General features: G+C 47.3%; 2 protein-coding genes across 4 annotated transcripts in view; both read right to left on the minus strand.

Moving 5' to 3' along the window:
• The window catches only part of BBS4 (Bardet-Biedl syndrome 4), a 35,067-nt gene extending 31,605 nt beyond the window's left edge, over window positions 1-3,462 (minus strand). The window contains exons 1-2 of one of the 2 annotated variants that reach the window (XM_042022700.1): window positions 3,395-3,462; window positions 1,496-1,547 (exon numbers count right to left, since the gene is read on the minus strand). In XM_042022700.1, the coding sequence (XP_041878634.1) occupies window positions 1,496-1,547; window positions 3,395-3,418 (76 nt within the window). In that variant the 5' untranslated portion in view covers window positions 3,419-3,462. Of the gene's footprint in view, window positions 1-1,495; window positions 1,686-3,394 lie in introns of those variants that run through there. The other variant, XM_042022699.1, reaches the window with a different exon arrangement.
• A 987-nt stretch (window positions 3,463-4,449) lies between these two features.
• ARIH1 (ariadne RBR E3 ubiquitin protein ligase 1) overlaps window positions 4,450-27,187 on the minus strand; it is a 50,477-nt gene continuing 27,739 nt past the window's right edge. Inside the window, exons 3-14 of one of the 2 annotated variants that reach the window (XM_042022706.1) lie at window positions 27,040-27,184; window positions 22,954-23,046; window positions 22,541-22,596; window positions 19,527-19,593; window positions 18,725-18,831; window positions 18,188-18,230; window positions 17,037-17,108; window positions 10,379-10,509; window positions 10,223-10,280; window positions 9,210-9,482; window positions 8,649-8,761; window positions 4,450-6,073 (exon numbers count right to left, since the gene is read on the minus strand). In XM_042022706.1, coding sequence (XP_041878640.1) covers window positions 5,989-6,073; window positions 8,649-8,761; window positions 9,210-9,482; window positions 10,223-10,280; window positions 10,379-10,509; window positions 17,037-17,108; window positions 18,188-18,230; window positions 18,725-18,831; window positions 19,527-19,593; window positions 22,541-22,596; window positions 22,954-23,046; window positions 27,040-27,184 — 1,243 coding nt within the window. In that variant the 3' untranslated portion in view covers window positions 4,450-5,988. The remainder of the gene's footprint in view (window positions 6,074-8,648; window positions 8,762-9,209; window positions 9,483-10,222; window positions 10,281-10,378; window positions 10,510-17,036; window positions 17,109-18,187; window positions 18,231-18,724; window positions 18,832-19,526; window positions 19,594-22,540; window positions 22,597-22,953; window positions 23,047-27,039; window positions 27,185-27,187) is intronic. The other variant, XM_042022707.1, reaches the window with a different exon arrangement.

Raw genomic sequence — 27,187 nt, forward strand, 5'->3', positions numbered from 1 at the left:
TGAGGAGATGGGAGTCATAACCTTTATGGGAATAAAGGATGGAGATGAACCTCTCACCAGGGAGCCCATCAGTGCCTCCATGGAAGTCACACTAATTGCTTCAAAGTAACCAATTTAGAGTAATTTTAGAGTAATTCTTGCTCTGAAAGAGTTGAGGATCAAGATAACAGTAAATTTGGGAGTTATTTTTACTTGCATGCAGGCCTGAAGCAGTAGCAATCTTCTCCTCAGCTCTGGGCAAGCTACCAAAGAGGCCTGGGCTTGTGCTGAGACCTCAAGCCCCATCTCCAGGACAGCCATACTCTGCTCAAGGGCTGGAATTCTACCAGGAATTGGGACTATGTGAGGTTGGCCCGAGCTCCCCAAAAGCAAAGTGGCTCTTCCAGCTTCCCAAGGCCAAGGCCTACATGCACGACAAAGAACATTCCCCAGTTAGGCAGAATGTCAGTGCAGTGCCCAGTTACCAACCCTACTCCTTTTTAGTGCCAGCATTATCCCAAGGCAGTCTCTATCCCAAGGAATACTACTCTGACAGGCACATCAGGGCAGAAAATGGCCAGAGGGCTGTGCTCACCAGCTGAGCTTCCCTGAATGCAAAGGCAAGGGAAAAGGAGGACTGCTTCTGGCACTGGGAGGAAATACTCTCAATTATAATCTGAACTGATGGGGCCCTCTGCACGCTTGAGAAAGGAGAGTCCATTAAAAACCATCCCAAAAGCTCAGCTCAGGTAGGCATAAAAGCTCTGCAGTGACCAGATCTGTGCCAGAAGGGGAGCAGTGCCACAGGGAGAGACACTCATCACATGTTTGAGACAAGTCCTGCCTCAAGAACAAGGGAAAGGGGCAAAGGAGAGGCAGAAGAATTTACCAGATCCCTCAAAAACCAGCAGGATTTGGTAAAACATTTTGAATCAACAACAGAAATCGTACCTGTTCCAGTTCAGATTCAACCAAGACTTCAAAACAACAATTTGCACTGAGTGAATTAACACATTTTCAGTATTAAAAAGAAACAACAAACAAAAGCAAAGAAACAATAATTAAATCAGTCACAACCTGCCTGATTTGATACCACTTTTACTTCAAAAATTGGAACACATGACATAAAAAACACCCACAAGACATGTTTGCCTCTCAAGATTATTTCCGGAGCAAGCCATCATTCTGAAGAACCCAAAACAAACCCCTGTTTATTATCTGAGAGGATAAATGAGGCTCAAACTCATTAACAGCCCCATAAGTAAGTACACAATAAAATAAACAGTCTCACAGATGATAAGCAAACATGATACAGGCTGTGGCTACGGTAAGTCAGCCAGGGACAGCACTGAGCTCACAGAGACCCTGGAAAAATACTGGTACTCAGCAAATTACGGTCTAGACAGTCTCCTCTTTTCCCAGAGGACATTTATTTCCTCCTAGACAGCTGCACACACTATAGAAGAAACCTTAAAACCAACCTGCCCAAGAAACACAACCTTATCTTCAAACAAACCTTTTTTAGGACGGGGTTTTGTTGGTTCTGTAGCCGCTGGCGATGAAGAAACCTGAAAAGACAGAAACCAGGAGTAGTAAATAGACCAGGCAAGGTTTCTTGAAGCCCTGTTCCAGAAAATAATCAGAAAGGACAACTGGCAAATCCCAAAGGAGGGCATAAAAATAGCAGCATTGCTGCTGGACAAACTCTGGCCTGCCAAGCAAGGCAGAGATTTCTGTTCCACAGCTCGATTAAATAAACACCCTCATTGTGCAGCACATCCCTGCTCGTGGGGTCACTCCTGATCAGCAGCATCCTGGGAAGTGATCTTTACCTTGCAAAAAACCAATACTGGAGCATTTAAGAAGCTCATTAGAGATCACACAGAAAATAAGTCAAAAACATTTATTATAAAATATTTATGAAGTTAATTAGGGCAAAGCTGTTCCCGGGGAAGCATCTGAGTGGGCAGGATGTGAGCACAGGGATATCCCACCACATGGAGGGCAGGGAACCTCCCCCTGCAAACACTGTCCAGAGCTCCCAGTCCATGGAAAATAAATCAATTTTCTATGATTTTCTTACTTTGCATCAACCATCAAACCTTCACAGAAGAGAAACAGGTTTACACAGGGAAGTATTTTTATTTTTCACTTTGCTTTTTGAGAAGACACAACACAGGATTTTATACCTGTGTCACCTCCCCTCTCCTTAAAAAAATAATTTTTAAAATCAGAGATTCAGCCAAGCTTTGTTCATTGCAATGTTTTGGGGACATTTTCTAGTTGCATCTTTTTTTCTGGAGATGGGGTGGATCAGAGATGCTGTGACATGAAAAATAACCCAAGAAAGGCTCTTCCTTTTTTTTTTTTTTACAGTTTACTTTTTTGTTTCTTAACAGTTTCTAAAATTTTATTGACTTTTCTGATTCCTATTGTGAAAAACTGAGTTGCTATTTTCACAGAATTCCCAAACTCCGAGCACTCCATCCTCAGCAGGAATAAGCAGCACAAACACCTCATTTTTTAATATATTGCAATCTTTTACAATCTGCACACACATCATTACAACTCTGAGTCCTCTCACTCAGCTCCGTTAAGACTTTTCCTGGAGTTTCTCCTATTTCCTCCTCACCTGAGTAACTTTCTACTCATTCTTTTGTCCAGATCGTTTCTAACTACACTGAACAACCCAGGCCTGGTACTGATCCCTGCAGGGCTTCACAGCAACCACCCTCCAGCACAAAAAACGTATGGAATTATGGAATCAGTTGGGTTGGAAGGGACCTTAAAGCTCATCCAGTGCCACCCCTGCCATGGGCAGGGACACCTCCCACTGTCCCAGGGTGCTCCCAGCCCCAATGTCCAGCCTGGCCTTGGGCACTGCCAGGGATCCAGGGGCAGCCCCAGCTGCTCTGGGAGTTCCATCCCAGCCCCTCCCCACCCTCACAGCCAGCAATTCCTTCCCAATCTCCCATCCAGCCCTGCCCTCTGGCAGTGGGAAGCCATTCCCTGTGTCCTGTCCCTCCATCCCTTGTCCCCAGTCCCTCTCCAGCTCTCCTGGAGCCCCTTCAGGCCCTGCAAGGGGCTCTGAGCTCTCCCTGAGCCTCCTTTTACTCCAGGCTGCACACCCCCAACTCCCCCAGCCACTCCTTGTGCTGCAGTCCCTTCTCCATCTCCATTACTCTTCCTCTATTCCAGCACCTAATAATCGCTTATTAACGTTAACTACTTCAGCAAAAGCTGAATTTCCCTCACGTTTTCTATACCAAGTGTGCAGATTAAAAACTCGCTCTTCAAAAGAACTTGCCGCCGCCGCCACCCTTCACTTCCTTTCCCCTCCGCTCATCTCCCCTCCCGTCCCTCGCCCCTCCGGTCCCTCTCGGTCCCCTCAGCCCGGGCGGCTCTCCCCCCTCACCGCAGCGTCCTGCAGCTCCGCCATGGCCGCGGCGGGCCGGGGTTGCCATGGCGACCGCCCGCCACTTCCGGCGGGGCCATGGCGCGCGGGGCACGGCGGGAAGGTGGCGGTGGTGACAGGAGGACCCCGGCCTCCCCCCCCCCCCCGGCCCCCGTTTAATGTGGAAAAACACCCGAATAACCACAGAAATAATAAAAGGTCCGGATTTTGGAAGGTTTTATTGGGGACTCCGCGGCGTAGAGGGAAATGAGGCCGCCAGTGAGCAGGGACGGCCCGGGAAGCGCTGAGCAGCCGTGGCCCCCCTCCCTCCCCGCCCCACAGTAGCAGCAGGGAGGGAGGCTGGGATGGCAGAGTTTGTTTATTTTCCTTTGTATTTCCACAGTGTCTGTGGGGACGGTGTCCAGCCAGCCAGGTAATTCACGTGCGAACGCCTGAAACCCGGAGGAGAGGAAGAGCAGCAGGTTCTCCCACAGCACAGGGCTGTAACACTGTCTCTAGGCTTGCCAGCAGCCAGCGGGACGGAGGACGCCACAGACCGCGGTTCCTTTGGGGTGGAGTGCCCACATCCTTGGCGTATTCCTCTGGGAAACACGGAGTGAAAACCGACCGCCTCTGTGCTTGCACCTCCCCAGCCCACCTTGCTGCAGCTTTCACGTGTTTCAACGCACGGACGGAGAATTCCCAGCGGGAATGGCAGGGACGGACACGGGCAGGGCCGCTCCCACGCAGCCCTGCGCCATCCCACCCCTCCAGCAGCGCCAGGAAAAGCACCGGGAAAGCGGCTGCACTCCCTCACGTCTGATTTCCAGGGCAAATAAAGGGAAAAGCAGGCACAGAGGGACAAAAACGCATCCCTGGAACGTCGGTAGGAGCGGTGAGGGAGCCGAAGTGACTCCACTGCCAGCTGGAAAGAGCATCCCGTGTTGCAGCCCTGCCTGGGATCTGCCTTTTTTTTTTTTATTTGATCCCTTCACAGCTTCCATATCCCGTGGAAGCTGGCAGAGGGGCAGGAGGCTCGGAGAACACTTGCCTGGCGAAAAATACCACAGAAGGAATTCCTATACAGGAGTAAATTTAATAAAACCACCACCAATTGTTTACTTTAACATAGCTCTTGTTACAGAAATCATAAAAATGGACTCAGTAGCTAAACTCATTAGTTCTTTCCCCTTTTAATTGAAAAATACTCCACTGATTTCAGCTTCTAGTGCACTAGATGGAGTGTTAAATAGTTGCCAGGACAGGACGCCCAGTGATTGAGCCCAAAACAAACACAAAGACAATTCCATCAGCTTTCCTTTTCAATGTTACGACTCGTTATAATGAAGTGAAAATTAAAACAGCAAGAAAGGGTCCATTTGACAGATGAAAGGGGGAGGGAGAGAAGATCCACAGCCGAAATCTCGCCGGAAGTCTTTGGAGAAGTGGTGCAGAACACCCCTCCTTGTCCTGCCTCGGGATCCAACACAAACCTCTAAACACACACACAGACACACACACGCCTCCTCTGGGATCAGAGCACGTGTCCTGCGTGCACGGCTGGGAACAGAGAGCTGCATTTGGGCAGGTAAAGATCTGGGGCCGAAAATAAACCGAGAAAAAGGCAAGGCATCCTGAACCAGAGCTCCAGGAGCTGCGAGGGGCCGCGTCCGGCGCCAGCAATGGATACACACACACACAAACACACACCCACACACACCTGGGGGAGGCCCTGGACAGAAAGGAACTGCAGGAAGAAGAGAAACCCAACTGCTCTGGAAAAAGCTTTCCAAAAAGAAAAAAAAATAAAAATAAAATATATATAGATATATTCAACTACACCAGCACACGCTTCCCCCTCCCCAGCCCAGGGAAAAAAACCAAAACCAAACAAAAGAATCGAACTGAAAGAAAATGCACAGCAAATAGACATAATCTTGAAGATTTTTAAAGAATAAATATTTTTTTGTAATTAAACATTATGCAAACACGTGCCACGCTTGCTCTTTGTCCATGCATATGCGCTATATACAACTTTGAAAAATACTGTGTTGTCCTCTTTTTGTTTTAAAAGTCATATACAAAGGTTGGGTTTTTTTTTTTCCTTGCTGTGTACCCCCCTCCTTCCCTCCCCAAAAATCCTCTTTACAACGAACCAATCCACATTCATCCGTGTACTTGGGTGGCAGAGAGGAGGAGGGGGGCGGGAGAGCCACCCCCCTTACCAAAGTCCATCAAAATGGCTGGTTTGGACATGAAAAGCAGTGTCAAGAAACTGGTTTAAGTTTCATCTGTACTACACACAGGAAAAGAAAGAGAGAAAAGAAAAAGGAGTCGGCTTGGAGGATGAAGCTACGTTACAAGTTAAAGTTGGAGGGTTTTTTAGTGCGTCTGTCACACTCTTGGCCGCCTAGAATACTGTTGTACAATGGTTTATCTACCTTTTTTTTTTATTACAATATAATTTACTTAATTTTTCTGTTAACAAAACAGAATCCCGGTACTACAGACCAGCAGTGTAAGAGGCGGAGCAGCGCCCTGGGTGGGTTTTATTGGAATTGCATGAGCACTCTAGGATGGGAAAGGGTTCAGAGTTCATTGCTGCGGGGCCGGGCTCAGTCCTCGATGTACTCCCACAGGTCCTTCTCGTAGCCTTCATGCACGTGCTGCAACAAAACCCTCCGCCGGCTCTCGCAGTATCTGCAGGGGACAGGGACAGCATGGAAAAGGCACGTCAGGAATCACACAGCATCCCTGGCACCGAGTTATCCAAACCTACTGCACGCCTCACTTCCGAAAGAGGAGATCCCTCGAGATGGGAGTTTGTATTTACAGCCCGTTAACAGCACTAATTAAGACTTTGGTTGCTCCAGTCACTCAGCTCTAGGTCCCTGGCTGGAAAACCAGTGTGCAAATTGGGAGTTCTTCAGCAAAAGTATCCCCAGAGCCCCTACAGCTGAGAAACCTTCAGGAGTAACTGGAAGAGAAGGAAGGAGCAGCTGTGGTTTGAAAAAGCCTGAGCACAGGTTGGTGGTGACACATGGAATGGGATGAGTTCTCCTCAAACGTGGCCTGGTGCCTGTTCTGAGCCCCATCAGGACAACAAAAATCCATGAGTTAGCTGGGAAAAACTAGCTGGAAGTGTTCAAGGCCAGGTGGGAGGGAGCCACCTGGTCTAGTGGAAAGTGTCCCTGCCCATGGCAGGAGGTAGAATAAGATTTACTTTAAGATCCCTTCCAACCCAAACCAGTCCCTGATGAAAACCTGAGGAGTACTGAGAGTTCTGCTTCCCAGGGGAGATGGAAGCAGTCCAAAGGGTTACTGGCCTGGATGGAGAGCAGGTTTCACCTCACATCCCAACACGTGGCTCTCAGAGGGACACTACACCCTTGGAGTATTTCCACCTATGCTGACTGAAAACTGCTGCACACAAAACTGATCCCGGAGTCCAGGATCACTGATCCTGAGGAAAAGGGGTATCACAGAACACAGCAAAGGATGCCATGGTCATTTCGGGTGTGTCAGAAGACAAAAAGCACAGAAACATTTAAAGAATTCAGGTTCCAAGAGCAAAGTCTAAACAAGCATCTGAGAGGCTCTGGCTGCTGGGAAGCCAGCTTGCTCAGCAGTGGTCAGACATCCCTCAGGAGGATCTCCCAGCGGGAAGCCATCCCTGACCACAACACACACTAACACCTGGCAGGAATTCCTCACCTACCGCTCAGGACCTGATCAGAGTGACTGATTTATCCACCAGAGCAGCTGTGGCTCCCCTCACTGCTGGCAGCTGGTGTGAGACAAACCCCCATACACAGAGTCCCATTGATTTTCAGGAGCATGTGATGGCAAACACGTGGTCTCTGCTCTCCCAACTTTAGTTATTTTTCTGCTGGGGGAGAGGGGGGGTTAATCCTGTTTTCTAGAAATGTCTTTGCAAGCAAAGAGATCCAAACAGCTGAAACCAAACCAGCCTGGAGGGCAGTTCCTGCAGCTTCCCAGAGCTCTTTAAACCCACCTCGGTGACATCCTGCTCCCAGTCTTGCATCAAAGGGCACCGTGCAGGACATGATTGAGACATGACTGAACTGGTTAATTAGGGACCTGCACGGGCTTGACAGATAGAATTCTCTCTTCCCAGAAATGTGAAGGCAGGTTTGGGATACTGTTTCCAAGCAATTCAAGCTATATTAGCTTTTAATTTCATCCCTACAAAAGCATCCAGGTTCAGAGGACTGAAGTAAACAAGCAGCTTCATCTGAAATACCAAATTAATGGTGGCCTTAAAGGGTAAATTACAAAATGTCTTCAAAAAGAAGGTCAGGAAGTCTTGTCCAGCCCCAGCTGTGCTGCCAAAGTTGGGCAGGATGAGCCACAGGCACACCAGAGCTTAACAGCTCCTGCCACGTCCATTGAGTCCTACAGCTCACCCTACTTCAGATATTTTCTTCCCCCTAAGCCAGGCATAACAAATTCAGTGATTTTGGCAAAATGCCTCAGAAATGCAAGCCCTAATCCTGTGACTCATCCGCATTTTCAGCTTTGTACTTTTCCACTGTGCAGAAATTATTCCCCTGGGACTGAACAAAGCACTGGCATCTGTGTCACCTGGACCCCAGTCCCCTGCTCCCCTTCCCAGCTGGGCAGGCTGCTCTCTCCCTCTTCCTTAGGGACAGCTTTTCTACACCCACGTTTTGCACAAATGGACCCAGCAGACAATTAAAAGAGCCAATTGCTCTCTGCTGGCAGCTCATCCTAGGCCAGAGCTGGCAGCTTGGAACAACAAAGTCACTCCTTGTTCTTTGGCCCTCGCTCTGCAGATTCCATCCTGGTGCTGGCCATTCCCACATGCTCCTTCTGTGCAGGAACAGAAGTGTACTGAGAGCCATTGCTTCTGGACACAGGATTTTTTCCATTCCGGGGCTGGATCTTCCAGCTCCTGCTCTGCAAAGCAGATGGGAGGCAGAGCTGGGAGCCTCTGCCCGCAGGCTGTCACCTCCCCCGAGAGCTGGTCCCAGCAGGGACACAAAAACCCACTGCCAGCATCTGCGTGAGGGCTTCTCCAGGAGGATCCGGGGCTGGCACGGGACAGCGCTGCTGCTCTCGGATATCCAGGGACTGGCTGATCACAATGGGTGGCACAAAGCCAAGAGCAAACAGCTTCCCAGGGATGTGGCTCTGGGGAAACCGTATCTTGGCAAGTGCTCAGGTCACTACCTGACACAGGGAATGGCAACGCTCGGGCAGCTTGGAGAGAAAGGAGTATTCCAACACAAACCTGTACTTATCCTGTACTTTCTGCTTTATGTCTTGCAGCGAATCTTGGGATATATCTCGCTCCAGGTACCCAGAAAGCACCTCTGTAGCATTCTCTAAGTCTGCTTGGTTATTCTGTAAAGACAAAAGAAAAAAAGTGTTTGAGATGGGGTAAAGGAAAGGGGGAGATTTTTATTTCAGCATAATTGGAATCAGTACCAAAATACAAAAGGAGGATTAGATATCACAGAATCCCAGACTGATTTTGGGTGGGAAGGGACATAAAAACTCATCCAGTTCCACAGCCTGCCACAGGCCACCTTCCACTAGACCAGGTTGCTCCAAGCCCCATCCAACATGGCCTTGAACACTTCCAGGGATCCAGGGGCAGCCACAGCTTTGTGATTCTGTGACTCCTCCAGCAGCCGATCCTACACAATGCCCAGGTAGCCTCTAACTTTTGCATGACGGAATATCAAACCAGACTAACTTGGGTAAAAGTGGGGACAAGAGGCCTCCAAGCATTAAATCTTATTTCCTCAGCTTTGCAATCTGAATTCCTGACAACCCCATTTTCTCCTACCTCAAAGATAATGGACTGATTATTCTTTTTGAGGTAGAAGGCAAAGACGTAAGTGTACATGAGTGTGGCACGACACTGGCAGAGGACGTCGACTGCTTTCTTCAGGAACTGCACCTCGATCCACGACATGTTGTGCTGCTGCATCTCCTCCATCTTCTGCTTCACCTGAGCGTAGAGCTTGTGCTCAAAGCGCAGGCTCTGCATGTGGTTCATGTAGCGGTTGCAGTAGAACAGGTACCTCTGCAGGGCTGCTCGGGATCGCTGTGTTAATTCCCATTAGGGAGAAAGAGAACAAATTGTTAAAACAAAGTAATGGCTGCAAGAGAAGTAAACCCTTCACAAGGCTCTTCCTGACCCAGAGAACGAGCTTCCTTTCCAAAGGAGCCTCCTCTCCTGTCACGTTGGGCAGACGGCTCAGTGTGGCCCCGCTAACCCTGGGAAGTGCCCCGGGCACTTCCCAGCACAGCTCTGACATCCTCACTCCCAACCTTGGAAGCAATTACAATCACACTGCTCAAGCCTCATCACTTTTGTATTTCAGCTTCTCGACTCAAGGTACAGCATTCAAATGCTCCCAGTGTCATGACAAAAGTGAAAAGATGATGTTTTGGTGGTGGTGGTGGGTTTTTTTTGCTAATGAGGAATTCTAGTTACTGTGCTCGTGCTAAGAGGGCAATCTCAGGTTGATTATAGAGCAGGGGAAAAGCACCGTGTGCTAAATAGTGCAAGACAACCAAGATGACTCAATACACAGTCATTAATCTTACTTTCTTCACACTGACAGACCAGCTGTAAAAAAATAACACCACGGGCATGGTTCAACTTGTGTACTGTGGATGTACAAAGGTAGCACGTACCAGGCAAAGCCATCCCTATCTTAAAAGTCAAAAGACTTAACTGTCCCTTGGATTTGTGCCCAAATCCGTGAATTCCTTTAGAGCGGATGTGTAGGTTTACACAAAGCACACCACAGGGCTGGTGATCTCCCTCATCACCAAAGGTTATGGACTCACCTCCTGTGCATCCCTTGCTGCCTTTGCATCATCCTCATTGTAGCGATTACAGTTGTACCTGTAACAGGGACACCGATTCCACAGATTTCAGTCCAAATCCGTGCCGTTTGCACCACGACCTCCTCGCCTTCCAGCAAGGCACGCTCCCGAACTCACCAGGCAGATCCGTGGGGCTCCCAGGGGCCCAGACACACCCAGCAGAACTCCGCCTTGCAGTTCTGGTTCCGACAGACCATGTGGTTGCAGCCCCCGTCCTTCTCGATGGTGACGTGGCATTTCGGGCATTCCTGTCCACAGGACAGAGAGCACCGTTAGCAGGGCAAGCACGGAACCCCAAAAGCCTGGGGAACTTGGAAGGGTTCCCACGGCAGTCAGACAGAGCACATCAAGTGAAATACATGATTTAATTCTTCCCTTTGGACATCGAGATCCTCTTCAGAGTCAGGCCTTAAAATACTTCCAAACCCGGAGCAGTTAGATAGAAAAAACTTAAGGAGTAACACATTTTATCTATGCTGCTCTCACAGAGGGACACTGGGTGAGTCACTTCATGACCTTCCCCAAAATCCCAGCAGAGGGGTGGGTGGTCTGTAAGAGCCTGGGAAGCATCTGGCTTTCCTCACCACCAAGTGTCTGGTCCACTCTGGGACTGAGACCGAGCCGGAATCACGCTGTTACCAATCCGAGACACCTGCAGCTGTAACACGCCATCCAGAAAGGAGCTGAAAACATGCAGCAAGACTCTAGTGTGCTTCAAAGAAGCTGCTGTCAGCTAAAAAGACACTTCTCTTCCTGAGATGTTTCCACGTTTCCCATCAGGTCCCTTTTTTCCCTTCATTGTGACACCTCACTGAAGACTTTTCCATAAAAGCTCACATGGGGTTTCCCTTTCAGGAGTAAGGCTTTTGACAAATGTGAGTATCTCAAAGGGCAGCTCTGCACAGGGAAATAACTGGGGAATAGAACACCAATATCATCGTCTCCATGAACTTAGAAATCAACAAATCAACAAAGCAAGTACAGAGAAAAAAAACTGCATAAATGAAACCAAAGCCATTTTTAGGCTGAATCAGCTCCTCATCCAACTCATCCCATAACCACACCAGCCTTCATGGAGTTTCTGCACAAACCAGTTTTTATATACAAGACAATTACAAACATATCCAAGCCAGTGATACACACACCTGTAAAATCAGCTGCAGCTTTTGGGTCAGAAGCGTGTGAAATCCCCTCCCTAGTCTGGAGCATGTCTTTGCTAACCAAAGCGAGCAGTTCCTACCCTGGCATTCAGATAAACTCTCAGCAAAGGAAGAAACCAACATGCACAATCCCTCCATAACTGCTACTTGTACACAGGACACATCCAACAGGTTCTTGTACACCCACTCTGAGTATCCCAACTACTACTGCATTTTATATGAGTTTACCAGTTTGTATTGTCAGGGACAGGAGAATTTGCACATCAAACCAATGGGATCAAGCAGCAACCAAGCACAGAAGAGGAATTTTCCAGACCTGCCTTCTTCCTAGTCACCTGTGTTTGTCCTTCAAACTCAGTAACTGTACTACAAACAGAGTAAGTGAAGCACAGTGGTTCCTGTGCTGGTCCCCTCAGGGGCACAACACCAAGATGTCCCCTAGGACTGTCCACAGGATGGATACTCAGCCAGGGAAGCTTGTTCCCAGTTAGTCTGTGCAGTTCTGTGAACTTTGGAGTCAAAAATGGTCTCTCCTTCGAGCAGGGCACTCAGTGCAGCATCTATTTCCCTCTTCCAGGCAGCCCTCCTCCCTCTTCCAAACCTGCACCAACAAGTCAAGACTCAAATTTAGCTTTATGCCAGCAATGTCCTTCCCAACTGTGCAGATCCCTGCTCAGTCTGCTCATCAGCCAGGGTGCCTGTAAATACAGACAGTGGCCCTGTCCCTGTCACACCACGGTGACCACAGGGCACACAGCCAGAGTGGTTTTTCAGAGGAGGTTGTGGAGCTGTGCAGTTCTTCCAGACACATCTCCTGCCATCAGGTGCCAACATCACCCGTAGGAGATGCAGCCGATCCACGCAGCTGCGCTGATCCCTCCTGCTGAGCAAAATCCTACAGCTGCAAGAGAGGGAGAACAGTTCCCAGGTGACCTGCCAAGCTGGAGAGGTGCCACAGGCACATCCCACCACAGGGATGTGGGGCCATCTCACCCCCAGCAAGACTCCATCAGGAGGATGGAAATTCTGCCCTCCTGTCTTTGCGGTGGGACCAAGCTCTCCAGAGTGTCCACAGTGCTCAGGGCTTCAAGCTCTGGGATGCAAACTAGGACAAGAAGACCCTTCCAGTGCCTGAAGGGGCTCCAGGAGAGCTGAAGAGGAACTTGGGACAAGGGGGAATGGCTTCCCAGTGCCAGAGGGCAGGGTTAGATGGGATATTGGGAAGGAATTGTTCCCTGGGAGGGTGGGCAGGCCCTGGTGCAGGCTGCCCAGAGCAGCTGTGGCTGCCCCTGGATCCCTGGCAGTGTCCAAGGCCAGGTTGGATGGGGCTTGGAGCAGCCTGGGACAGTGGGAAGTGTCCCTGCCCATGGCAGGGGTGGAACTTGATTATCTTTAAGGTCCTTCCAACAAAACCATTCCATGATTCTACCATCTCATTGGAGCCCTTTTCTCACAGGAAATGCCATCCTTTCCAAGCCTTTATGCTCCTCTCTAGCAGAGCACAAGGAAGAGGTGACACAGTATCTGCGCAGATCCCTGAAGCTGTGCAAAAGTGTAAAGTTGAATATTTTTAAAAATTAAAGCCATGAAAAGTACATACTAAAGAAATGCTGGACACCAGCAGAAAAAGAAGCAGTAACTACTCAAGTCACCAACACAACAAGTGGGAGAGATTTATAGATTAAGGAGGATAGGGAAGGAAGATCTCCCTGAGAATTACAGCTATGCAACAACCCAACAGGCAGCAAATCAAGTTACTAAACCTGCAGATTATTGTGCACGTTATCAGTCACAGCACAACGCAGAAGTGACCTCATTAACATTGTTGCACTCCAAACAATTCCGTGCTGGGCTTGGAAACAAAAGCCTGGGCAAACCTGGCAAAGGAGAACAATCCTGATTTTGTTGTACAAGTCCATGCATACATAAAGAACCATAAACCTCAGCTGCTTTTTTATGAACAGGAAGCTAAAGAGAAACACGTTTCTTATTTCAGGGCAGGCGAAAGAGATTAGCTCTTTCCAGAGCTCCCAGAGGAACTGGTGGACATCAGCCTCCCACAGCCACATTCACAGTCACCTCTAACCCATCCTATAAGAAGGATCCTCAAAAACCACAGGGATTTCTTAATGAATTTCAACAAAACCCAAAAACTTAATTATGGCTAGCACAAAACAGTACACTGTTCCAACACCTACAGTCACAGAGTAAAGTTTTTTAAAACACATTTTAAACACCAGTTCATCTGAAAGAAGGAGATGACACTTGGGACACCTTTGGAAAAACACTGACCACGGCTCTGGTGTGGTGGGAAATGAAGGAGCACAGTTTGGTGCAGGTGCCCAGGAGGATCCTGTGTCCTGCCAGAAATTCCACGTGTTAGAACAAATGCAGGATCTCCAGAACGTACAGAGGGAGCACTTGTTCAGCCATTAAAAAGTGACCTGAAAAGGGAGAGATGTGTGCTCATGCCATTTTATCTCGTGCAGGGGAGAAAAACAGCCAATGTTTTTCTGGAGAAGAAAATGTGCCTGGTTTATCCATCAGCCCTTCAAGCTCTGTCTGGTCTGGGAGGGAAGGATGGGGATGTGCCAGGAGCCAGAAGAAGCAAGGCTGGGGTGTTTTTAGTATCAGATGAACAACTTTCATTAACACCAATTTCAGTCCCACAGTAAAAAGCAGTGCCTTGAGCCAAGGCCGGCACCATGACCGCCTTTGTTCCTCTCCCTTTGGTATTCCAGGAGGCAGACATTAACATCGCTGACACTCAGGTTCCAAACAGGTTTCCCCTCCTCCTTTTAGACCACTTTCAGATAGTCTTGGTACACCTTAAGAGCCCAAAATAAATGCACAAATCCAAGTTTTTCTCTTTTTTCGTTCCTTTGAATGTCCACGTAACAAAAGCAATGGATCACAGTGGTTTCTTTATTCCCAAATACCTGAAACCTGCCTAGTTTAACTCAAGAAAGGAACTACTGAAGCACCAAGTTCGTCAAACAAACTGAAAAAGGAAGAAATATGCAAATCCTTGGACTATTCAACCCCGTTCCTCAAGAAGACTGAGGACTACAGGCTTGATAAAGAACTTGTATTGCCTTATCTCAACTTTAAATTAATCTAGTTAAGCAGAACTCATGTGAAAGTAGCTCATTTTAAGAAAAAAGCCATCTACTCCAGCACACTCTGCTGCAATGGCTGTATCTTTTGTAGAAGGAATTTAGGTCGCCTAAGTGCAAGTAAATGAATGCAAAAAATAAAAAAATCATATCAGAAACCACAGAACTCACTACTCAAATCTCCTCGTTTTTCATTCAGACCACTCTACATAATTCATCAAAAAATGCATCGCATCATTCCAGTTTGGGAACAGAACCCAATTCAGCTGGGTTTCACTTTTTTTATTCTCTCACACAATTGCCTAATTTTCCTTTCCAATTCCATCTCCCAGGACAAGCCGGAACAAATGTATCTCACATTCTCCCATTGCAAAGGATTATCCAGATTTCAAGCCCACATTCCAGAGGATTGGTATTTTGCTCTTACACCTTCATCTTGGTATGACAGGAAGTCTCCTTCCCTGAGAGGAGCCCACATGGGACAGGACTCACGCCTGGATGGCTCCAGAAAGTGCTTTCCAAAAGCCAGAAACAGCAACAGAGCCTGCAGGCACAACTGAATTCCTTGGAGAGCTGTTCCCACTGAAAATGGGGATTTTTGCATCTCATGGTACCTGATTCCTTTCTAGGTTCTTCAAAATGAAATTCAACACAGAATTTAGGCTGTGAAGCCAACAGTGCAGGCACAAGTTGTGCCTCACCAAACACAGCTGCCCTGCTTTCCTGCTAGGAACCGTAGAGAGAGAAAGGAGGGATGGATACACACTCCAACTGCACAATTCCCATCCCAGTCCATTGCTACAGCCCCACATCCAGACAGCACTTGGGTTTCTCCATGCCTCTGGTCAGGGACCAGCAGGAAACTGGGGAATGAGGGAGGTGGCTGCAGCCCCACGATCCCAGGCTGAGCAGGCTCTCCAGAGGCTGCCAAGGTCCCAGGACACACATCCCAGCAGCCAAAGCTGGAGGTTCCCACCTTCCCCACGGCAGAGATCAGCATGAGGGTGGGTTCCTCTCCCTCCCAACTTTCCCCTCAATTGAAGCCAGCGTCAGCTCTGAGAGAAGAATGCCATATTGTCCTTCAGCTAATTGAATGGATATGGATGCCACAAGACTCCAGGACAGTTGGCTTGCTCAAATGTCTGGAGTGATTACCCTGGTGGCAATTATTCTCCCTGTTGCAGCCTGGGCTCCTAAGTATTCCCCTGTAGGAGTGTCTGGGACAGTATTAGAGGAAGTAGCTTAGACAGTGATGTCCAAGGACAGCTCTGCTGCTCCCACCAGACCACAGGTACCAACGGAGATGCAGGGCTGGTGGCAGATGCCACCCTCCAGATGGGTGCTCCCCACCCCCAAAAATCATCTTATTCCCAAGGCAGGGGGAGGTACAAGATGGGGAACCCCAAGATCAGCCTCCTGAGGGCTTTAACCGGCAAAACAGGGCTGTGGCTGTTCCAGTGTCCCAAATATGTGAGACCCAAGGCTAGCAGTGTTACACTCTGCCTTTTCCAAGCTATTGGGTGCTCTTCCTCAGGTTTAATAGGAGCAGTCCCTGAAGAGCCAGCAAACTCCAAACAAACCTGGTTCAGTCCCCGAGCCACGTTGGAACACACTGAGACAAAGCCAAAGCCCCTTTGGTGACACCGTGAGCTCCAAGCAGGGCCCCAAGGCCCCACTCCAGCCTGATCTGAGCTGCACAGTGGGTGTTTCTCTGCCACCATAACACAACATTCCAGCTCGATGAAAACCAGGCAGCCAGCCCCGGAAAGCAGCGAGGCTGCTGCAAACAATGCCATTAACCACTTACATAACAGAACCAAGAAAACAAAGCAGCCATTTCCTCACTCCCTCCCCACCTTCCTCCTTCAGCTGGGAGCCCCAGGCCTGCTCCTCACCCCCCACGGGATCTGCTGCTTTTGTGTCCTTGCCACCATGACAACCTTCGTTTTAACTTGTCCCAAAGTGATCAAATGCTAAAGTTTCAGGCGAAGTTGGGCTAAGTAGAAGGAGACCTTAACATAATGAAATCCCAAACAGCTGTTCTGCCAGTCTCCACCTGGAATGCTGCCCAGCGGAAATGAAGGCTCCTCTGGAGGCCAGTCCCACGGATTTGAAGGCAGATGTAAATGATCCCAGCCAAACGGAGCCATTGGTGGTGGTAACATGTTCCACACATGGAATGGGGCATGGATTTGCTCAGGGAAGCCACCGGTGCCAGACAGGAGCCCAAAGACTTAAATCTTGAGCTTCCTTTGGGTCTCCAATTAACTGGTTTTTTCCAAGCACTTTCCTTCACTGAACTTGAAGAAACTCACCTTATTCCAGGCATTAACACCTGTTTGCTCTTCAAACAAAAGCACTTCAGTGTACTGTGGATTTTAAGGCTTGCTCTTAACATGGAACAGAAAAAACAATCCTAATGCAAGGAAGTAGATTGATGTCCTTTTCACCTGACAAATCTATATAAAATCTCTATATAAAATATGAAAAACCTCTCACCTTTGTGTTGGCTGCAATCCAATTGGAGGTTTCACTGTCATCATCACACTTCTTAATCCATTTCTTTAACCACTGTCAGAAAAATGATTGAAGAAGAGCGTTAAATGTAACTGGAGGAACTACAAATGTTCCCAAGACCCCTGCTCACATTAAGGAAAGGTACACCCAACCACATGGGAATAGTGGGGTGTTGGTGCTGGAAAACTGTGCAAACAGCCACAATCTAGTGGCAGACAATTCCTGCAGCTCCATTCTGATCCAGCAAGCACAAGCACCCAGCACAAACATTCCTGCAACGAGTTTGCAGCTCTTAAGCTCAATCAAGACAAATTTCATGTTGGACCCTTAAATAAAAAGGACATTTTGGCTTTGGGGTGACTAACTGTGGCCTTCCAGTACCTGAAAGGAGCCTACTAGAAAGATGGAGAAAGACTGTTCACAAGGGCCTGGAGTGACAGGACAAGGGGGAATGGCTTCCCACTACAAGAGGGCAGGGTTAAATGGGATATTGGGAAGGAAATCCTGGGAGGGTGGTGAGGCCCTGGCACAGGTTGCCCAGAGAAGCTGTGCATGCCCCATCCCTGGAAGTGTTCAAGGATGGGGCTTGGAGCAACCTGGGCTAGTGGAAGGTATCCCTGCCCATGGCATGGTGTGGGACTAGATAATCTTTAGTGTCCCTTCAAACCCAAACCAGCAAAACCAAATTGGTTCCTTCAGTACAATGGATCACGCCGGACAAAGCACCAAAAACACCTACAGGGACACCTCATACACAGGAATGCTCCTTGTCCAAAAAGCACCTTCACTCCTCTGCAGGAGGTCGCAGGTCTCACAACCTCCTCTTCCAGACAATTCCCACCTGGATGAGGCACTGTTCCCTCACAAGGTCCAACTGTGAGGCAGCCAGTAAAGGCACCCAGTAGGACTTCACTGCAGGTTCTCACGCTGTGATTTAAACAGATGAGCTACTCTGCTCCCTGGTGGGAACAACAGCTGGGCTCAGTGATCCCTGGGGGCCCCTTCCAGCTCAGGATAGTCTATGATTCTATGGACAGCCACAAAAACTTGGGCTTCAGTGCTAAGTCTTGCACATAAATTGATTTAAAACTTTTTCAAAACACAGATTTGGGAAAGAACCTTGATGTGCTCACCTTGCATTTAACAGGATCATGCCAGTTTTCACCGCAGTTAAAGCTGTAAGGGAAAGAAAAGGGGAAATAAGCAAACAGGGCAGATGATTGTACTTGTAATTAAAATAGGGGAGGTTTTCTTCTGGGCTGTTCAAAGCCAGTCCTAAGGAAACTCAACACACCTCTCTTCAATCCTGAAATCCCTCAAGGGCCACTTCAAAACAGTGGCAGAACAAGGGGAAATGGCTTCCCACTGTCAGAGGGCAGGGTTAGATGGGATTATTAGGGAGAAATTCTTTACTGTGAGGGTTGTGAGACACTGAAACCGGTTTCTAGAGAAGTCACCCCTGGATCCCTGGCAGTGTCCAAGGCCAGGCTGGATGGGGCTTGGAGCAGCCTGGGATAGTGGAAGGTGTCCCTGCCCATGGCAGAGGGTGGAACTCGATCGCCTTTAAGGTGCCTCCCAAGGCAGAGCAGTGTGGGGCTCCATGAACACACACAACACTTCAGGGCAGTGCACACAAAGCAGTACCAGCAGCTTTCCCTGGTGGCTCTTACCAGAACTGACGGCCACATTTGCAGCGCACGGGTTTAGCATCCGGGTATTGGACTTTAACGACGTGGTGGCAGTCGGGGGCAGGACACCACTTTAACAGTCGATTACACTGCGAAACAAAGCACACACCCCACATCACACAGGAAGGAGGTGCTCAAGGACAGCTCCTGCCCTGCATCCCTTTGCCGTGGCTGCAAACAGCTAAGAAATTAAAACCAAACCCACTGCACCCATCACTTCTGGCAAGGATTGAAAGCTTGATCCCGTAACGACTTCCTCCATGGGCTCTACAGGACAGCCGAGCCCACACAACTGGGAAACTGGGACAGTGCAAACATCTTGCAAAGCACCTTTCTCCAAGTTTATTTTGAGGCTACAAAACTATCAGTATTTTGCTAAAGTATTTTTGCAGTTTTACTTCAACTTGCAAAATGTTTAATGAGTGGTGTTGTTCACAGCATTTCCTGCTTTCCAATCTGAAGTATCTCAGGTAACATTCAAGAGTTATAAATAACTATTATATAACTGTTATAACTGTGTAATTCTGCTTCTCAGAACCCAGATAATAAGCAACAGCTCTTGCATTCTCTTTAGGTCTTTTGTCCTGAAGTTTTTCTAATGTTTTCCTACAACTGTCTCTGTAAGGCAAAGGACTATAAAACAACCCCTGCATTCACACTTGATTAGAGACTATGCAAAGAAACCCTGCTCTGCAGTTCTAAACAAGCCTCCAGTATCTGGCTGGGTACGTGTGTGAGACAAAAACAACCTACAAACAATTAAAAATTTCTAATAAAAACTCACCTCTACAAAACTATTGGTTATTAAATGCTGGTACTTTAATTTAACCTTGGAATCTGTGATCAGACGCCTGTGGGAAGGGAAGAAACAGAAAAATTGTAGCAGAAATCTCGTTTATCCCATACCCAGCCATAAGTTAGGACAAATAGGTTTGATTCGTCCTTCTGCACTTGCAGATACTTTTTGTACTCACCTGTTTGCTATTTATTTGTTAGACCATTTATTATTATGAAAACTACATTCATTGTATTCAATATATAAATACACATATAAATATATTAGCTTCAGAAACAGAAAGCTCACACAGTTCAAGAGGATTGAACCTCTTGGTGTGAGGATTTTTATTTTAAAACACTTTCCTGAAGAGCCCAAGAAACAAAGCAAGTAATTTAATCAGTTCATTTACATAAAACACGCACATTGTGTGGCAAATCCCTTTAAAAAGCTCCAGAACAACCCTTGTGTGGTTAATAACTCTGGGAAGTCTAATGTTAGCTGGGTTCCAGTGGAATGCTACAGCTTCAGCTTAAAGGTGTTATAATCTATTTACCATAAAAACAAAGTTGATTTGAATTCAACATCACTAGGGGTGTACACAACATGGACTTTAAATTAATTCCAGTCTGCTTGGAACTGGGAGAGCAGAGGAAAACTGACTGATGGGAACCCTTGACAAGCATGGTGACCACTCTTCTCCTGGGCACACCATCCCAGCTGGCATTTGCAGACTGTCCAGCCAAAATACATCCAAAGTAACTTAACTATGGATTGCTGAGCACTTCCAAAAATATCTTTTAGCTATAACTGAAGTTATATACACTGAAGTGTCTTCCCAATATATCTAAATATAAAGCTGGACTAACACACCCTGTGTAGCATTCCTGGTTTAAATCTTTCTGTGGAATACAGCTTTATACAGGCCATACCATGGATAAATATTGGAATTAATGGATTTTCCTTTCCAGCTGTAGCCAAAACTAAGTGTACTCCTGCATGTTATCCTTACAACACTCCCTGAGGAGCGGCGTGTGCCCATGGGATGAGCACAAATCCCAGCCCTGGGCAGCTGGGGAGCTCCTCACTCAAGCACATGCTGGTTATTACATAAATCACAGCACGTGGCAGCTCAATTCCCAAGGCTAAAATAAAACAAATCAGCTGACAAAGCATCTCTCCTGCAATTCTGGAGTCAAACTTACTGAAGTATGAGAAAACAATCTGAATTTAGTATGAATTATAAATTTCTTTTTTTTACCCCATACTTGGGCTTCAAGACATACTAATTATCACTTTGGAAATGTACTGAAGTATAACAATATATCAGGTACTGGAATTTAAATTAATAGTCATGCCATGACTAACCCGAGCACATAATCCACTGGTTTTTTGCTTATCAAAATGCTTTGATTGCCCCGATCAACATCACCAGGTCAAGACCTTCAAGAATTTAGCTTTGAATATTATTGTCTTTTGGCAAATCATAAATGAAACTAGACAAATTAAGAGATGAAACCCATGCTCAGAGCCCATAAATCATATTAATTTTGTGTTCATATCACTTGGAAACTGAGAGCTGGAGACTCTATAAACAGGAAAAGACCTAAGAAGTAGTAATTAAGGACACAGAAGTGGGTGCAGGTTCCAGTTGAGATCATTTACATTTTTGTCATATATATTGACATATTCTAAGATTGCCACAGTTGTCCATTCTGGCTTATTTTAAAAGAAAGTTTTTCAAAAAATGCACCTTCCTCCCCACAGAAATGCAGGTAAGAACAGGGAAAGGTGGATTTTTACCTCTAGAAACAGTTTCTAGTTTTACTCAGACAAAGGGGACCTGTTTGCTTTAGCACCCAGCTGCCACTGCCCTATCCCAGGCCTCGTCCCTGCCCTCTCCAGCCAACGGGAATCCCACAGCACTGCCCTCCTTTTCTTCCATCCTTTCCTTGCTGCTGCTGCCACTGCAGCCTCCAACGGTTTCAGCTACTCAATTTCACATGCACCGTTTGAACAGCTCATTCCAACTGTTCCAATCAAGAAAACACTCAAAAAAGTCCTGCTGAGAGCATTCGACTCCACAAATTGAAGTTCAACCTCTGGTAAACAAAAATCTCAATCAGGATACTCAAGATATGCCAACTTCAGCTCAGTTTCCACCCACTGGCCTCTACAAACCATCCCTCAACAGGGCAGGAAAGCACTTCAGCTACTTCCACTTCCATCCAGCCTACACTCCATGAGTAACGGAGAGCCAAAATTGGGGAAATCACTACTCTGAAAGCAACTGATAATAAAAACCAGCAAATTAATATCAATGAGTGAGTCAGGCTTCAGGAAGGAAAGAATAAGGTAACAGAATAAGCCTCTATTGAGATGCTTTTTAGCAAGAAGAATTAAAATGAACTTGAACAAAGTTCAGGATTATGAAGGATATTGCTCATGCAACAGCTTCCCCCAGTACAACAGAGAAGGAAGCTCATGGAATTCACTGCTCCACCACGAACTAACAGTCATTCTACAGCTGGACAACTCAATAACTCCAAGGACACAGGCTGACACACCAGCTTAATCAAATCTTCTGTTTGAGAGTCAACTGCTTCCTATCAGAGGGCAAAAAACACATCCTGAACCAGCCCTTAGGACTCCTGTCCTCTGACTCACCTATTAACCACAGCTATAGGGCTTGGGGAACCAGTGGGTTGACCTGGGTAGAAGTCCTGAATTCTGACATAAATCGAAGGGAACAAAATGCACAAAGCAGTAAAACAGGGTTTGGAAACCCTGGTGTCATGCTGACCAAACTGGTCAGGGACTCTTTCCTCCCAGTGCTGTCACATGGGGTTGTCACACCTAAACAGGAAGTTAAGAGACATTGTGGGATCAAAACAAACAGTTCAGGACAGGCTTCTCTGCTGCCTACAAGCCTCTGTGCAGTTTGTTATAAGCATTTGAATAGATTTGAATAGCACATGAGTAACACAATGGAAAGAGAGAGCAAAGCCAAGAGCATTACTTACATAACTGTATTGTCGTCCACTAAGATATCACAGCCATGGGCAGGGCATGAAATGGTCTGAAAAACACAAAAAGGTCATAGGAGGAACAGTGCTTATCCTGGTTTTGCATCACAAAGAATTCCAAGGCAACAGACTTTATTACAATCCACAGCCAAAGGAGTGCTTTGCCTCTCCCAACCACATCCCAGGTGTGCCACTGGTTCCTCCTTCCCCAGCCCAGATACCTGCACCAACTCCACAGAATTCCCTCCAGATTCACCTGTAGCAGAGCCTGCAGCCCCCAAACCTTTGGGGTTTGGGTTTTCTCTGTCATTCTTTTGGATGTCTTTAAACTTCAGCAGGGGACACTCTCCCCCATCTCTCCAATACACAGAATTTCCAGAAATAAGCCATGAGGTGAGTTGAGATTTTACCTGTCCCATGCCTTCCTCCATTATTTTGGTAGTTAAATATTCACTCCAGCACTGCATACAGAACTTGTGTCCACACTCTAGGCCAGTGAAGTACTGCAATGACAAAGAACACGAGACATTGCCTCATTTTATCACTGGATTTGCTCCATAATTTCGTCTTTCTTGGTGCTGTGCAGTTCATCCATCCCATCCCTCATTCCCCACACCACACTCGAGACACTGCTAATCATTTTGCATCATCACCCTACAGAACATTGCCAAAGCAGCCTTAGTCACTCTTCCAAAGCCAGACTTTAATCCCCAACCCCAGCAGCAAGAAAAGGTGTGGCCTGTGTTTCCATCCTGGCCCATTTAAATTTATCCTTAAGGAGTGTCTATGGAGCACAGCACGGCTCTCTCCCATGTTACTTTGGACATCAGTCAAATAAATACAACACCAAACAGGTCACAGTGATAAGGATACAGAGTCTTCATTCCTCCTATTTTTTTCCCCATGGCACATGTGGGTGCTGCCCAAAAGTCCTAGACCTCCTCGGGGAACTTCCCCCTGAAACCCAGATGCCCATCAGATGAGGACACTAAAGATCCTGATTGGCAGGTGTAAATTGCTAAATAAAATTCAATAATGATCAGCTGTCACAGACAGCAGCAGGGACAACTCCATCCTTGTCTGCATCATCTGCACAGAGCTGTCAAGATATCATCTGGAACTGAGCGGTTACACAAGGGGTGGAGAAGCAAACACTGCTGAGGAAAGACTGGAATTAAAGTACTTTTCTCTGGTCAACTTACAGCTATTTTATACCCAGAGTCAGCACCAAGGAAAACTGTACTTAAAACACTTCACTTGTACCACTATAAAGGTAGTATTTGCTGGCTCAGCTTTGCAAACCAACTTCTCAACCAGTGAGATAAAACCAGAACTCCACCCTCAGATACCATCAAACTATGAAACTCCACAGAGGAAAGAACCCAGAATCCTCTGTGGAACAGCCCAAAACAACAGTAGGATGGTGGTAATTGAGGAAAGGAGAATCCACTTGAGCACAATGTTCTTCCCAAACCGCCTCCTCAGCCATCATCCCACAGAGGTGCAGCAGCTGTGCTGTGCTGTCTCTGGATGCTCTGGCACGGGATTGCCCAGGGAAGGTGCCTGTCAGCACCCTCTTCCCCCGGGCTGGCAGGCTGTGATTACACTGCTCTGACACTCCTGCCACCAGCACAGGCTGCACCCTGTGAGCACCAACATGGGTGACTCTGACCTGAGCATCTGACTCGGTTCCAGGTAAAAATAGAGACATCCACCCCAAAAAAACCAACGAAGAGATCAGAGAGGAGGCTGACACCTATGTGGTACCAGGTACACCAGCTCCAAGAGTGAAAAAAGACACCTTCCAATTTCTGAACCCTTACTGAGCCAGATAACAAAGGTACCTGATGCTCCACAGATGCTGCTGTGGCCAAGTGACATCTCCTGGAGATGCAGAGTTAGAGTAAAATCACTTTAACATCTGTAACTTTTGGGATGCTACAGCACGAAACCATCCCAAAAACAGCACTGACTTTTCCCTGCATTTTGGCTTCTCCACATGTGATGGGAAGCAAGCACAGACAAGGGAATCATCCCTTACCAAACCCAAATACTCCTGCAGCAGGCACACACAAGGAATCACCACAGAACACATCTTCATGTAAGACCTGCTTTGGTTATTTCAGGCAGGGAAAAGGTTTGCTAAATGCCCACAGAAAGGCAGCCACCACCACACTTCCTCCCAGGCTGCAAGGAATGCAGAGAATCTCTCAGCTCTTTTCTTTACTTTGAGGGAGTTCCCAATTATTTTTGGCTCAGCTGACAGAAGATGTCAAGGGAGCAAGTAAAAAGGCCAACATAAAACCACCAAGGACGGGGGGAGCAGTGACTCCTTAGGCAGCTCGTTAGCCCAGGGGACAGTTCTGCTGTCACCACATCTGTGCTCAACATCTACAGTCTGGACAAAGCAGGATGTTCCCAAAAACACCCCCAGCCCACTCTCCAAGGAACCTGAGGGTGGGAGGCAAGAGAGAAGGAAGGCAAAGCCATGACCCTCCCAGTTCCTGTCTTACCAATAAAGGTGTCACCCAAAATAACTGCTGGGACCTGACACTGCTTGACAGGGACACAGAGCGGGTAAAACATCTCCCTTAAGTCCTCAAACTTGCTGGGTGAGAGCTTCCAATGCCTCGTTTGGCAGGTGCTTCCCAAAACCTCAAACCACAGTTCTTTGGAGGTGACTGAAGAGCTACAGAGACTTTGTAGACAGAAGAGAGGGAATATTCAAGACTAACATGCCTGCAACAACTGCACACTGGAAAACTTCTTAACACTCCCAAGCTCTCTAGCTTTCCACAGGCTGAAAGGGGCTCGCAGGGCAAACCCCCCACCCCCCAGCTTTCAAGTGGAAAAAAAATTAGCTGATCATTGCAAGGGGATTTTCAAAGCTGAGATTTCAGGTTGGGCACTGAGCATAAAAATAATCCTAGAATTTATCATTCACATCGACTAAAACAGCTTCAAAACAGATTTCAATCACCTTAGACACAGAAACTAAAGCCTTTTACAGAAGAAATAATAAATATTAGTTTTCCTATAGGCTCCAGCTTTTTTGTAGGGCAAAGAAACAGAGGTTCCCCTCTGATGTCTTTTAACTTAATGAACACCAACAACAGAGACAGCCCTGCTCACTTGCAACATCACTCTGCTCCAGCTAAAAATCTGCTCTTCTAGCAACTGGGCCACTGCTATTTGAGCTACAAAATCAAGAAGTATTAGTGTGCTTTGTGCTGTTCTTTCCAGTTTCAAAACTCTGGACAATGCTGTGGTGTGATTTTGGGGGTTGTCCTGTGCAGGGCCTCGATGATCCTTGCGGGCCTGTTCCAGCTCACGGTATTCCATGACTCTATGATTCTGCTTCCCAGGCAGCACAGTACCCCCAGGCAGAGGACAGGCCTGGCACTTGTGAGTTTTACCCCCACCCAGCACAGCAACTACGTTAAAAAGGAGAGAACAGTGTATTAGGATATACTGCCTTTCTCTTTCAAAGCACCTCATCATACAAAGCAGGAATTTGCCTTTTCAGCTCCTCTCCAAGAAGGAAGTCAGGGCACACAAGGCTGAAGAGGAGACACGTGAAGCCTTGTGGTTTCTGGCTCAAGAGGAACAGGGACCTTAATGCTGAGAATGGGAGGACTGAAGCCGACCTTTGCTCAGCTCTGCCCACTCCAGGGAAGGAAGATCCAGAGCAAGGAAGAGGCTGCAATCAGGGAACTTCACCCCAGGCTACTCCTGAAGCCCAAAGCTCATCATGCTTCCTCGCTGAAAACACACCCAGAGCCAAGAGCAAAGCCTTTTGTCAGGGTAGCTTTGCTTGGAAAGACCCAGCACATGTTTTAGGGTGTTCTGGAGGGGCAGCTCCCCCAGGAAGAGCAGGTTCCAATAAAGGAAGAATTCCTTACTGTCAGCACTTTGCCTTTTGACGAACTCTCCTGTTTGAGCTTTTCCACTCATCTCCTTTTCTCCCAGACCTCCCACCAGTATGTCCTGCCCCTGGGAGCCCCAGCAGAGCCTGGACCTCTGAGCAGTGTGTGGGAATGCTTCAGTTTGGTCAACAGCCACAAAAAAGCCCCAGCAAGTACTGCATAACACACTCTCATGTCTGACCAAGAGGGTATTGTCCAAACATGATAAAGATCCAAAGATATCCACACTTTACTTCTACTCACTTTTATTCCAGACTTCCTAGTTTGACTACTTTGTAACATTATTTACTGCTTTTAAAAGCTGTTTCCTGCCTTGCCTTTCTATTTCTGAAAATATGCCTTTGCCCATCATGCTTTTCACAGATTTTTAATTTCACATATCATTTATCTGTACATCTCAGTTGGTATCTGACCTTTGCAAACATCACCTGCTTGCTTCTTCCTGAACTTTACTACACCGCTGCCCAGGCCCCAGCACTCTCAGAGGTGTTTTGCAGGAAAATGTGAAGTTTCAGGTAGGAAATCTGGGGAGTTGATGGTCAGGTAGCACCGAGGCCACCGGGTACTCACCGAGTTTGGGTAGTTCAGATAGCAGATCTGACAGGACATGTCCTGGGCTGATGACCTGGTGTTCATCTGGCGCGTTCGAGACTTTTTACTTGGATTAATTACGTGACACTCAGCAAAGAGCTTCTCCAAGTTGCCATCGAAGTACCTG

Source organism: Corvus kubaryi, unplaced genomic scaffold, assembly GCF_017639235.1.
Source record: "Corvus kubaryi isolate FWS band 111438036 unplaced genomic scaffold, C.kubaryi_AGA036_p1.0 37220, whole genome shotgun sequence".
Lineage (NCBI taxonomy): Eukaryota > Metazoa > Chordata > Aves > Passeriformes > Corvidae > Corvus > Corvus kubaryi.